Genomic DNA, 14,088 nt, shown 5'->3' on the forward strand with positions numbered 1-14,088 from the left:
GTACTAGGCTTAATGATACATTAGATATGTATCATTAAGATCATTTCATTTGTGGAATCTTACAGGAAAGCATTCAAAGTGGCTCCTAACTGAAGCACAGATCACATTTAAAAAAGCAGTTGAAATTGCTCTTCAATGGAAACCAGTAAAGATCCCACACTCTCTCAGGTCTACACAACCACACAAAATGGCTAGAATGTGCAGCAGAGACTCCACTTACCCTTTTATTTTAAACCAGTGCTGAGATGAAATTGCCCTGACAGAAGTTGGTTTATGTGGGGATTGAGAGCTGATGTACCATCCAAGCTGAGAGCTAATGTACCATCCAAGCTGAGAGCTAATGTACCATCCAAGCTGAGAGCTAATGTGTTGGAGGAGATACATGCCTGTTACCTCGGCATTGTTAAAATAAAAGTGTTGATTTGAAGCTTTGCCTGGTGGCGTGGGATAGATCAGCAGATCAAGCAGCTGCCCATGCACTGTACAGGATGCCAACATGGCAAGAAAATGCCAAGAGCTGTGCCTCTCCATCGCAGGAATGGCCTGCATTACCCTGGTGGAGGATTCATTCGGATTTTACTGCACAGTTCATGGGCACAAATTCCTTGGCAGTAGTGGATGCAGCTACAAAGTGGGCAGAAATGTTCCCAACAGCTTCTACTACAGGCTCATACACTGTTGATGTCTTGGGAAACTTTTCGCAAGGACGAGTGTTCCAGAACACTTAGTTAATGACAATGGGGTACAGTTTGTGGGGGAACAGTTTCTGTCATTCCTGAAAATTAATGGAATAAGACCTATTACACCTCCACTGTACCACCCAGCTTGGAGGAAATGTTTGTCCAGAGTCTAGAGGACACATTGCAAGTAACGGCAGCAGAAAACACAACACTCACACTGAAACCAGAAGGTTGCCAATTTCCTCCTTGCATATTGTAATACAACACATTCTACAACCAACAGCTCACCAGCCATTCTGTTCCTGAGTCATCCCTTGCATTCGTGTTTGGATCTCCTCAAGCCCAATCTCAGAAGGAGTATGCAAGATGAACAGCTGTTCAAACAAGGCTCTTCAAACAAGAATGTTCAATGTTTCACTCCTAGACCATCAGTTATGGCAAGGCACTACAGAGGTGATCTGACTATCCACATGATCAATGCCCCTCATCATCTTATACACCTCCATCAGGTCACCTCTCATCCTCTGTCGCTCTAAGGAGAAAACACCCAGTTCACTCAACCTGTTCTCATAAGGCATGCTCCCCAATCCAGGCAACATCCTTGTAAATCTCCTCTACACCCTTTCTAGGGTTTCCACATCCTTCCTGTAGTGAGGCAACCAGAACTGAGCACACTACTCCAAGTGGGGTCTGACCAGGGCCCTATATAGCTTCAATGTTACCTCTCGGCTCCTAAACTCAATCCCACGATCGATGAAGGCCAATGCACCGTATGCCTTATTAACCACAAAGTCAACCCATGCAGCAGCTTTGAGTGTCCTATGGACTGGGACTCCACGATCCATCTGATCCTCCACACTGCCAAGAGTTTTACCATTAATACTATATTCTGTCATTATATTTGACCTACCAAAATGAACCACCGTACACTTACCTGGGTTGAACTCCATCTGCCACTTCTCAGCCCAGTTTTGCGTCCTAACAATGTCCTGCTGGAAACTTTGACAGCCCTCCACACTATCCACAACACCCTCAACCTTTGTGTCATCAGCAAATTTACTAACCCATCTCTCCACTTCCTCATCCAGGTCATTTATAACAATCACGAAGAGTAGGGATCCCAGAACAGATCCCTGAGGCACACCACTGGTCACCGACCTCCATGCAGAATATGACCCGTCCACAACCACTCTTTGCCTTCTGTGGGAAAGCCAGTTCTGGATCCACAAAGCAATGTCCACTTGGATCCCATGCCTCCTTACTTTCTCAATAAGACTTGCATGGGTTACCTTATCAAGTGCCTTGCCGAAATGTATAACTACATTAAGTGCATACATCATCACGCTACCACACAATACGTGTGTGCCTCACTTAAAGTAAACATGAAGTTAGGCTTGCATTTTAGTCTCCCATGACTTCCTTTGAATTAGTTCAATTAGTTTAAAAGGTAACAGCTAGTTTTCCTGAGATTGACTTTTTTTTTTGCTTCAGAGATTTGTGATCATATTCTCTATGCACAGCATCCTTATCCCTATTTCATCTTGCAAGTAAAGTTATGGTGATCCTAATTTGTCCTGAAGTGGAGACCTGCTACAAGTCTGTCAACCATCCAACAATGTGTCATCTGCAAATAATCATTTACTGTAGGTCAGCACAACGTCATGGGCCAAAGAACCCATACTGTGCTGTACTGATCTATATTCTACAGTGTATATCCAAAACTGATGCAACAAACACATTCTTTTTATAAGCATAACAATATGTATTGTGTTGATATATATTTTTATATTGTACAATTAAAATAGCTTCTGACTTCCAGTACATTTGACAATACGTAACACGTAATTGAATTAAATAGACAAATAACTGACATAGTAGTTACAAGTAGGTCAAAGTCTATCCATTAGATTAATGCTTTTGACATCTCATTTTTCTCACATAGTTCTTTCTTTTTCACTGGCATATAGTACCTAAGCATCTTCCAGAACTTTGAGGATGGATGAGAAGACTTGCTACCTTTCCACGTTATCTCCGGCAGCACTGCAATGGCCCTTTTAACATTGTCTGGAAGATCAGTTCCATGAGGTAGGGCATGGAAATTGATCAAAATCACCTTGGTTTTGAAATTATCGAGCATGGTGCTGACGCCCGTTTGCAGTTCAAAGATTCTTGATTTAGCCGAAGCAAAGTAATTAGGACTCAGGACAATTATTACTCTCCTGCTTCTTTTTATACATAAAATAACATCTTCTGTATAAACTGGAAAAAATAAATATCATAGGTTTAGTGAGTAGTGTAAGAGGTTTTCATAGTTTGCAATTATGATGGCATATATCTATACATTTTTGTCATGTACGGCATGCAAATAATATCTGGGGAGTATCCACTAAATCGAGATAACAGGCTTTATACTGTACAGTCTTCTCAATATTCTACTTTATTGTCTTCATGCATGTTAAGAATATAACCACACAATTAAGTTCTATTACACAATTTTATTTGCAACAGAACCAGAGAAATTTACCATATAAATATTCCCCCTCCCCCCCCCCCAGTTTCTTTTAGGTTGCATGAGTAACTGTAGAATATTTTTCCATGACTATCAGTTTACGGCACGCTATAAATAGATGCAAATGCCTTGGGGCTAATAATTATCCCTTTAAAGGCATAACTTCCAACATGAATGGCATGCCACATTGCACAGTTGTTCTCTGTGAAATTGTTTTAAGTTAAACATACAGACTAAATACATTACAAAGTTAAATATTTTCAGAGGAGCTGAGAGGACTTACAAAAATGAAGAGGAAAGATTGAAGCAAAGGCAGGAACTTGCACACACTGAAATTGTAGAGCATTGGTTCACTTTGAAGACAGGGTTTAATCTTCCCAATTAATGCATTCGCCCCAACAGCAATGGCACCATCCTTCCCATTTACATTGTACATTCAAATTTATTTACTAATACTACATTTTAAACTTATTATTTACTAATATTTGTAGTTCCAATTCTGGAGTGCAAATCTCCAGCTAAACCCTTCTCTGAGCAGCAAGTCTTCAATTGCCTCAACTGTCATAATCCAAATACACTCAGTGGCCACCTTATTAGGACAGCAATGGAACGTGGTGTTGTCTTCTGCTGCTGTAGCACATCCACTTCAAGCTCTGACATGTTGTGTTATCAGAGATGTCTTCTACACACCTCACGTGGTTATTTGAGTTACTGTCACCTTCCTGTCAATCTGAATTAATCCAGCCATTCTCCTCTGCTTCTCTCATTAACAAGATGTTTTCACCCACAGGACTGTTGCTCACTGGATGGTTTTCGGGTTTTTTTTGCACCACTCTCTTTAAACACTAGAGGTTTTTGTGCATGAAAATCCCAGATCAGCAGTTTCTTAGATATTCAAACCACCCCATCTGGCACCAACAATTATTCCATGGTCAAAGTCCCTTAGATCTCATTTATTGCCCATTCCGATGTTTGGTCCGAACAACAAATGAACCTCTAGATAACTGCAGCCCCCAAAAGAAACGGTTGTTTGTCATCACAGCTGTGACCAGTGCAGTTTAGGATTAGAGTCTTGACTGCATTATTACTTCCAGGCCATATTAAATTAAAAATAATTAGAAAATTACCAAGAGCACTTACCACCTCCAGGAAGTATATCTCGCTCAAAGAGGCACAGCTTATACCCATACTGCTCCTCCAAGATGCTGGGAAGCAGTTCCAGGGCAAACCTCTCCTCTGTAATGAAATAGCCGTCACTCTCAACATCCTCTCCAGATGAACAGGAACTTGCATATGAAACAAAGGCATCAAATTCTTTCCCATCTTGTTAAAGGATGATGGGGTCAAGAGAAAGAAACAAACATCAGTTTGACCATTTTGAACAACATCTTACAAGCAGAAAAGAATGTATATTTCAATGAAATTCATTTAAACTTTATCAAGTTAGGTAAGCGATTAAACATGGAAAACAATATTAATTGGGTAGATCAGTTGTCTATTACATTCTCAGCACAGTATTCAGTTACTGACTTCCACAGAAATAAAAAATGAAACCTTTCACAATTTCCAGAATTCAAAAAAGCACTTAAATGCAATAAATTACTTTTGAAGTACATTTGCTTTTGGAAGATTAGAACAATAATAGTCAATTTGGAATATCCTACCACTAACCATATGTCACTAGAGGGATGCTTGTTTTAATATTGTTTACTAAATATCAGATGCATACTTATAGAGCAATAGCCAAGGCCAAAACACTTTTCAACTGTTCTGTCTCACCCTCACCCAACAACTTCAGTTGAAAGATATGAAGTTGCAGATTCTGGAAATCTGAAATAAGGCCCAAAAATTCTGGAAATGTTTTGCAAGATAGGCAGAATCTATGCTGTGAGAAACAAAATTAGCATTCTATGTCAATGACTTTTCATTGAATTGTAAGTTTAATGACCTGCTTCTTTCTCAGCAGATTCTGTAATTTTTTTGAGTACCTAAAGCATTTTGTGTTTTTATTGCAATACTTTTGCTCTTCCCTCTTGCCTGTTTGCAGATGTAACAACAGTTTATCTTTACCAGCTCCAGTCCCTTTCACCTGCACCCTCATATCCTTGTCACCTCACTTTCCTGTTGCACACTGTATCATGGACTGTAGTTATAGTCCTTTCAGTTCATCATAAAATCTTTTTAAACTGCTAACTTATTCCAATCCTGATAAAGTCAGTGACCCTGAGCTCCCAGTCACTGTCACTTTAATTTTAATTAAAAATATGCTACTTAATTACACAAATATTACAAAACCCCACTGAAGAAATGTGGAACTGTAAGTTTTCAGTCAAAGAGCTATACAGCATAGAACCAGGCCCTTTGTCCCTTTGAGACCATACCAACAATTGAACATCTACCTACACTAATCCATTTTTATCTCCTCCACCTACCCAGAGATTCCCCCTAGATAACACCAGTTACCAACATATTAGGGACCATGTTGAATTCACCTACAAACCCTCATGACTGGTTTGTGGAAGGAAAGTGGAGCATGGGGAGAAAATGTGAGATATAGAGACATCACTGGCAGTACCACTGTGCTATGTTCCATTTATATGGAATAGAGTAAAATAAACTTAATAGTGACAAAATCACAAAATGCTTGGAATCTATTTTTTAAATTAGATTCACTATTTTTAAAATACATAGTATGCTTTATAATTTAAATAAGCAACTGTAAACATGATAATGACAACATTCTATTGTTGATTAGAATTGATGGAATAGAATTCATATTAATACTTAAAAACCTATTGTGATGAACCTCACCTCCAATGGTTTCATCCTTTGAGAAATAATGCCGGTAAAGTAGAACAATTTCCAACCAGAATTTATATACTCCAACAAATCCAGAAACAATCACCACGAATATTAGTGATGTAGATATGGTTATCACTTTTATTTGAAAGGTGGACAACTCTGCAATTGTAACATCAAACATTATAGGGTATACAGATGACTCTCCTTAATTAGCATTTTTTCCTCTATTAATTGTATTTGAAGGCAACTTGGCACTGTATCCCAACTTTCTCAAACAGATGAGCGAAAGCTTGAGGAAGGTTCACTGTGGATTATAATTAATCATCGAATAAATGTCGAAATGGCAATAATAATAAAACCATGAGATGTAAGAGCTGAATTAGGCCATTTGGCCTATGACGTCTGCTCTTCCATTTCATCATGACTGATCCATTTCCCTTTTCAGCCTCAATCTCCTGCCTTCTCCCTGTATCCCATTGTGCCCTGACTAATCAGGAATCTATCAACTTCCACCCCTAGGACATGCCTTCTTCTCATTGTTACTGTCAGGAAGGAGGTATGGGAACCTGAAGGCACACACTCCACAATTCAGAAACAGCTTCTTCCCCTCTGTCATCCAATTCCTAAATGGATATTGAACCCACAGGCATTACCTCACTTTTTTACAATTTCTGTCTTTGTCCTTATTTTAACTTAACTATTCAATAGACATATAATTACAGTAATTTGTTTTTTTCTATATTTATCATATATTGCATGGTAATGCTGCTGCAAAGTTAACAAATTTCACGACATACTATATGCCAGTGATATTAAACCTGATTCTGATTCTAAATAAAATAAGACCAGAAGATATAGGAGCAGAATTAGGCCTAATAATAGTTAAAATATCCCAGAGCAAATGAACTGCTGTGCATTTTCCTGTGACTCAATGACTTGCCTCATACACCTTCCCACAGCTTGTATTTTGCTACACCTTGGGTGCTGTTGCTTTGAGATTCAATCGACAACAGCTTGCCTGTTGTTGGTTCGTCTGTCTTTGGAGGGCACATGATACAAGTCTAACATCATGCAGACCTCGACCCTCTGCCGCCAATTCTTACTACCCTTTTCTCAATGAAGATTAGGCCCGAGTGTCTCGAACTACAGTAATGGGCAGCTATTTCCCATAAATTCAGCCGGTTCTTTAAACTTAGGGCAAGACAAATCATTTGTAAACCATTGCTAGGGATTGTTAGTCATGGGGCATCTTTCAAGATGTAAATGGGCAGGAACCATTAATACAAATGAGAACAAGTGTTTTATAAAAATCCACTCACAATTTAAAAGCCATCAATGCCCTGCATCAGGAATGGAGGGGGTGGGGGATAGATAATGTGAATAGGAGAGGGAGAGTAGACAATGTGAATAGGAGAGGGGGATAGACAATATGAATAGGAGAGGGGGATAAACAATTTGAATAGGAGAAGAAAGGTAGACAATTTCAATAGGAGAGGGAGGGTAAACAATATGAATAGGAGAGGGGAGATAGATAATGTGAATAGGAGAGGGGGACAGACAATATGAATAGGAGAGGGGGATAGACAATATGAATAGGAGAGGGGGATAGACAATATGAATAGGAGAGGGGGGACAGACAATGTGAATGGGGGGGATAGACAATATGAATAGGAAAGGGGGATAAACAATTTAAATAGGAGAGAGGGATAGACAATATGAATAGGAGAGGGGGATAGACAATATGAATAGGAGAAGGGGACAGACTGTGAATGGGGGGGATAGACAATATGAATAGGAAAGGGGGATAGACAATTTGAATAGGAGAGAGGGATAGACAGTATGAATAGGAGAGGGGGATAGACAATATGAATAGGAGAGGGGGGATAGACAGTGTGAATGGGGGGGATAGACAATATGAATAGGAAAGGGGGATAGACACTTTGAATAGGAGAGGGGGTGTAGACAATATGAATAGGAGGGGGGATAGACAATATGAATAGGAGAGTGGGGATAAACAATATGAATAGGAGAGCGAGGGTAGACAATGTGAATAGGAGAGGATGGGTAGAGTAAGACAGGGACCTGTCATTAATTGGTGGAACAGGAGGTGAAGGATAATAGTCAAATGGAGCCAGGTGGGGACAAGAGGCAGACAACTAATGGATCAAGACATACTAAAGGGTAGATGGAGCTCCATGGGGTTCGGGGGGGGGTAGGGTTGGAGAGGAGAGGGAAGGTGGAGAGATCTGGAGTGACAGTGTGTGATAAGAAGGAACATAAAGCTGGAACCTGGAGAGTAAAGAAGTCAATAATGGGAACCATAAGGCGAAATGGTTTCCAATAGAACAATTAGGTGAAGAGCAGATAATGAGATGGAGGAGAGGGAGCTGGTGGCTTAAACCTGCAGCTGGTAGCTGAATGGAATCAGGATGGGGAGGGTTACAAAGATGGGTGATGGGAGTTAAAGAGGCAATATGGACAAAAATGTGAGAACCAAACGGAGAGAGAGTGGATAAAGAAAAACAGCAGAGGTCAAGGTTACCTGGCAGTGGAGAAGACGAAGGATGGGCAGGGTGATGTAGGAATAGGAGGGGGAATTGAACTGGTATGCAACTGGAAGTTAACAATGCCATTGTGGACAAAGCCCAGGTGATCTGCAGATTGGTCAGCTCATCTGTACTTGGCGTTGCCAAAGTAGAGACAGTGATATTGTGAGCACTGAATGCAGTAAATGAGATTGAATATTTTAAGGACAATGAAGCCACCGAGAGTGGGGCATTCTGTTTTGAACTATTGAAAATTAAGATTGGGGGCGTAGTGGAGAGTGAAGAATGATATCACAGTTGCAGTGGGATCTGGACCATCTGGGAAAATGGCAGACGGAATTTAATGCAGACATGTGTGAGGTGGTGCACTTAGGAAATCAAAGCAGGATAGGATGTATACAGTGAACTATAGGACACTGAGAAGTGTGGTAGAAGATAGGGATCTGGGAATACAGCGCCATCATTCCTTCAAAGTTGCGTTCATAGGTTGTTAGGGTCATAAAGAAAGCTTTTGGCACATTAGCCTTCATACATCAAAGTACTGAGTGTCGGAGTTGGGATGTTATATTGAAGTTGTATAAGATATTGGTGAAACCAAATTTGGAGTATTGTGTGCAGTTCTGGTCACATACCTAGAGGAAAGATATCAATAAGATGAAAAGAATACAGCGAAAATTTACAAGCATGTTGCCAGGACTTGAGGACCTGAGTTATAAGAAAGGTTGAACAGATTCGGACTTTATTCCCTGGAACACACGCAAATGAAGGGAGAGGTGACAGAAGTATACACAATTATGAGGAGTATTAGGTAAATGCAAGCAGGATTTTTCCACTGAAGGTCAGTGAGACTAGAACCAGAGGTTATAGGTTAAGGGTGAAAGGCAAAATATTTAGCTGAACCTGAGGGGAACTTCTTCACTCAGAGTGTGATGTAATTGTGGAACAACCTGCCTGCAGAAATGATAGATATGGGTTTGATTTCAACTTTTAAGAGAAATTAGGATAATTTGGAGGGGTAAACTGAACCATGTTCCAGGTGTGGGTTGATGCGCCTAGGCAGAATAACAACTTAGCAAGAACTGGATGAGCTGTAGGTCCTGTTTCAGTGTGGAAGTGTTCTATGAATCTATGTTGATATACAGTAAGCTGTATAATGATAACTGGTGAAATATAATTGAACAACTTCCAGTTTTTTTGTTGTTAAAGTGTATACAGTAACATCTCAATGTTCTTTAGAGATTCTCAGGAAGTATTAATTCTGGAATATCTGTTCACCTTTGTTGCACAGACTTTTTACATCAATAGTTGTTTCTGTGTGACTTATCAGAACACCAGCAGCAAGCCAGTGCTTTCTTTCATAACAAATTCAGGTAAGTCCTCAGCCTGGATTTGATGTCAGTCTTGACAGTGAAACTACCAACATTTTCTGATATTGCTCTATGCAGACATGTATCGTTTAATGTGAAGAACTGCCATTTGTGGTTAAATGTGCCTTTACATTCTTCTCCTGTTGAATGGACATGAAATGATGTTTTATCAAACAGCCTCACCAAAGTTCCCTGAAAATCTGTGTCCAGGATTCACAGAGTCTGAATTCAACTATTGCCTACTGCTTAAGTAACAATCTGGCCCTGAAAGGTAAGCTGTTTTTTTTAATATTTCCTTCACTGATTTTAAAATAAATAATATTAAACTATTTATGAAGTTGGTTATGATATTTCAACTTCTCATTAAATATACAGATGTTCAAATCTTTAAGATTGTATATAATCGTTACTATGTCAAAAGGACAAATAAAAAGAGTTCCATTATTCCTGTCTAAGAAAATTATTTCATGCTATACTGGATGTTTCTCTTTGAACAGCCATTCAGAGAAATGACACTGGAAAAATGACAAAGATTACCAGATCTTAAAGTGAAATGTTCACTCCATATCAGCAGGAAGTGCTATCACAATGCCTTCTTCCATAACTATTGGACCACTGTTTTGTCATTTTCTGAAGCAATTGTCTCTCAGAACATTCCACCCCTCCCCGTTGGTCACTTACCTTTCTCTTTCAGCCTAAGCACCCCAGATGAATTTCCCTGGGAATTCTGAGAGAAGCAAGTGAAGTTGGTATTAAAATCTTCTGCAGTAACTTCATTCAGTTTTGCTTCCCGGGTCAATAAAAATTCTTTATTTTCTTCGGTGAACCTAAACAAATAACTACAACTAGTTTAATTTACACAAAGTTAATCAACTTTTTTTAAGTTCTCAAGGAGATTTTAAATATTTTTTTTATATTGATAGTCTATGGTTGGCACATAATTAATATGTTTTTTAACATTGAAAATTGTCATCCTAGTATAAAGCTGGTTTAATAATTATATTAACCAAACAATTATTTTAACATCTTTAATAAATCTGCGTGCATAACAGTCATTATAATATTATTATGGTTATTATCAGGATATATAACACTCATTAGTTATAAAAGTAAGCATAATTAAATTATCAATTAAATAAGATATTCTGTTCCTAGAGAATAAGGATATATATGCTTTTATTAGTCATAATACCCGTAGATTAAAAAGTAACCATTCTTTAATCAGATGTAAATGATAGGAAGAAAATGTAACATTTCCTACGTGATCTGGTTGTATCTGGCCCTCCACAAATCTACAGAGAAACATGAACTGCAGATCCACCAAGTCTGGATTAATTCGTAACATTAATGCTTAAGTAATTTCTGGAGTGAAGTCTATCAACCAGCTTTTCAAAATGCTAACAAACTCAGAAACCTTCCCATCCATCCAAATACCTCTGTAGATAGTTGATAAAATAACGATGGCCTTCCTTTAGGAGATTAGTGGGTTAATTCATGAGGAAGAATCACTGTTATGGATATCCAACAAATGAAGATGATAAAAGTGGTACAATCCAAAGACTGGTCATGTCAATCAAATTGTCCTAGGTGTGATTTTTTTTGCATTATAAAGGGATCAGGGCACATTTTAGGAACACGTCAAGACAGACAGGATTGATTCCCAGAATGCATGGAAGAAAAGTGATCACCTGAAAAATCTGGTTCAAAATCACCTATAGAGTTTTAATGAACTGCAGATGTATGTAACGTTTAAAATTAAGGGCAGCTTGCAAGTCAATCTCCTGTACAAATGAAAAAGGTTTCTTTAAGTGTTCACTGGGATGAGTTGCATTCAGAGTCAGGATTGGGAGATGTACATAAAAATTGAACATATAAGCTATTGCAGATATTAGAATTTTGAAATCATGGTAGTGCACAATATATGATATTTTACATTAGAAGTCTTAGCTAATTGCTTTACACATGTACTATTTGAGAGGATTTGGCACGAGACCTACATTGACAAACTTCTGTAGATGTGTTGCGAGAATATTTATTAACTGGTTGCATCACTGCTCGAATGGAAAAACCTACAAAAAGTAGTGAATCTGGCCTAATCCGTCACAGGGAAAGCCCTTCCCATCATTGGGCACCTCTACATGGAGCGCTGTCATAGGAAAGTAGCATCCATCATCAAAGACCCCCACCACCCAGGCCACGCCCGCTTATATAATTAATTTATTCTAAGCTCAGTGCTAAGCAAACTGAGTTGTACTACTCAGTTAACCTTGAATAGTTTTACCTCACTTGCATAAATTAAGACTGAACTCAGTTAATACAGTAAGTAACACCTACCTACGTCATGGAAATAATGTACAAAGAATTAAATGAGAAGTAGTAATAAACTATGGCGTGGCTGTAAAACTTTACAGATAGATATAACCGAGATAGCTGAGAAGCTGTTGCAGAAGTATATATGACTTTTAGACTGTGCAGGTGGTTTCTGGATATTAAAATATCACCGAATTTTCATGTAAAAATCACAGAAAATTTTTCACAAGCTTTAATTCAAAATTGAAGGTCCCTATTTTCTCCTACATCTTTGACACAAGAAAATGCACTAGATCTGCATAATACTGCCAAAACTTTATCATCTAATTTGCCTTGATCAGATCTCATAACACTATCAATGCTCTCTAGATTTTTGTTTGGGCTTAGTTCTTAGCCATAAGCTTGGGTCTGGGAGGAAACCCCAGTGGAGAGGAGGGAAATATCTGAAAACTCAAGAAACTGTATATACCAGATATCTAACATAAAGCACAGAATGCTAGAAATACTCAATAGGTCAGGCTGCATTTATGGGAACAGAGTTAATGTTTCAAGTGAGATGAAGGGTATTCAACCATTAATTATATGTGAGAAATATTTGCCTTTGCAGCAACATTAAAATACATTCATGGTTCCTCTAGACGTAGAGTCTCCAAGTTAGAAGATCCTTCAATTAATTGATGTTGATAATAACAAAGCCAGGGAGGAGCCAGCTTTTGCCTAGCAGAAGGATTCTCACAGGCCTAAATAAATCACTGGTATATCAAATTCCCTGTTGGAAATATTATTGTATCATCCACTTTAACACTGAATGGCTTGAAAATTTCCCATACCGCATGTAGCAAGGTAGAAGTCTTAATCAAGCTGAAGGTAGAGCAAGATCCCAAAAGGAACATTATTTTCCAACGTCCTCTTCCAACACACAGAAATACAAATACAAAATGACAGGGAGTACAAGAGGAAAATTGTCCTTCAAGAGCGATCATCGTCCATTGACATTGTTGCATAATGGAAGAAAAATAGGAAAAACTGGTTTTGAAATGCTCTTAAGTCATAGAGGAATACAGTATGGAAAAAGGCCCTTCAGCCTGATTCAACCATGCTGACCATGGTGCCCATCCAGCTGGTCCTATTTGCCTGCATTTTGTCCATATCCGTCTAAGCCTATTCTACCTTCGTACATACTCAAATGTATTTTGAATATTGCTATTGTAGTTTACTGCAGATTTTTTTTGTATTATGAAAAACTATGCATTTCATCAATTAACAAGTATTCTAATTGTTAAAGTTAAATCGCACTATATAACACAATGGCCTGGAAACCTAGCATTATGCACAGCAATAAATTTATTTTGGGGTGGAACACAATTATGACTATTTCTGGGATGAGCATGGCCATTCCACAAGTTCAGCAAGTGACTTCTACCCCGAAATCACTTTTGGATATTTGCTTTTTGAGGTTCACGCAAGATACACGTCAAATGATAATGCTGCTCTGTGCAACAACTTTTGCAGCATTGTTAACATGTTATTCCCAGCAATCCCTGCTTCCAGAATAACCAGATTTTAAGAATACTAATCAGAGCTGGAAACCCACTCAGTGAAGTTCCACTGTGCATCTCCTTTCCTCTATACAATCCCCATCTCAAACAATACCTCACCCAACAACCTCCTTCCCTCCAATCATGCAGGGATGACCCACTAACCCGCATCAGGGATTCCTGATGTCTGACTGACATTCCCATCTTTTCTACTTACTAATCAACTTCCTGATATCTATCACCAGGCCTCACCTTTCTCCCGATCAGGGCCTGGTCCCAGATGCAGCTTATACTTACAGTAGGCATTAGTTAAGTTTATAGCATCTGGCCATCTGC

At 38.8% G+C, this 14,088-nt stretch overlaps 1 protein-coding gene across 3 annotated transcripts in view; it reads right to left on the reverse strand.

Moving 5' to 3' along the window:
* Nucleotides 1–2,434: 2,434 nt before the first annotated feature.
* The window catches only part of LOC140200227 (interleukin-18 receptor accessory protein-like), a 37,299-nt gene continuing 25,645 nt past the window's right edge, over nt 2,435–14,088 (reverse strand). For 2 of the 3 annotated variants that reach the window (XM_072263232.1, XM_072263229.1), the window contains 4 exons: nt 10,586–10,743; nt 6,001–6,150; nt 4,330–4,512; nt 2,435–2,939 (listed from right to left, as the gene is read on the reverse strand). In XM_072263232.1, coding sequence (XP_072119333.1) covers nt 2,584–2,939; nt 4,330–4,512; nt 6,001–6,150; nt 10,586–10,743 — 847 coding nt within the window. In that variant the 3' untranslated portion in view covers nt 2,435–2,583. The remainder of the gene's footprint in view (nt 2,940–4,329; nt 4,513–6,000; nt 6,151–10,585; nt 10,744–14,088) is intronic. The other variant, XM_072263230.1, reaches the window with a different exon arrangement.

Source organism: Mobula birostris, chromosome 7 (genome assembly GCF_030028105.1).
Source record: "Mobula birostris isolate sMobBir1 chromosome 7, sMobBir1.hap1, whole genome shotgun sequence".
NCBI classification, from domain to species: Eukaryota; Metazoa; Chordata; class Chondrichthyes; order Myliobatiformes; family Myliobatidae; genus Mobula; species Mobula birostris.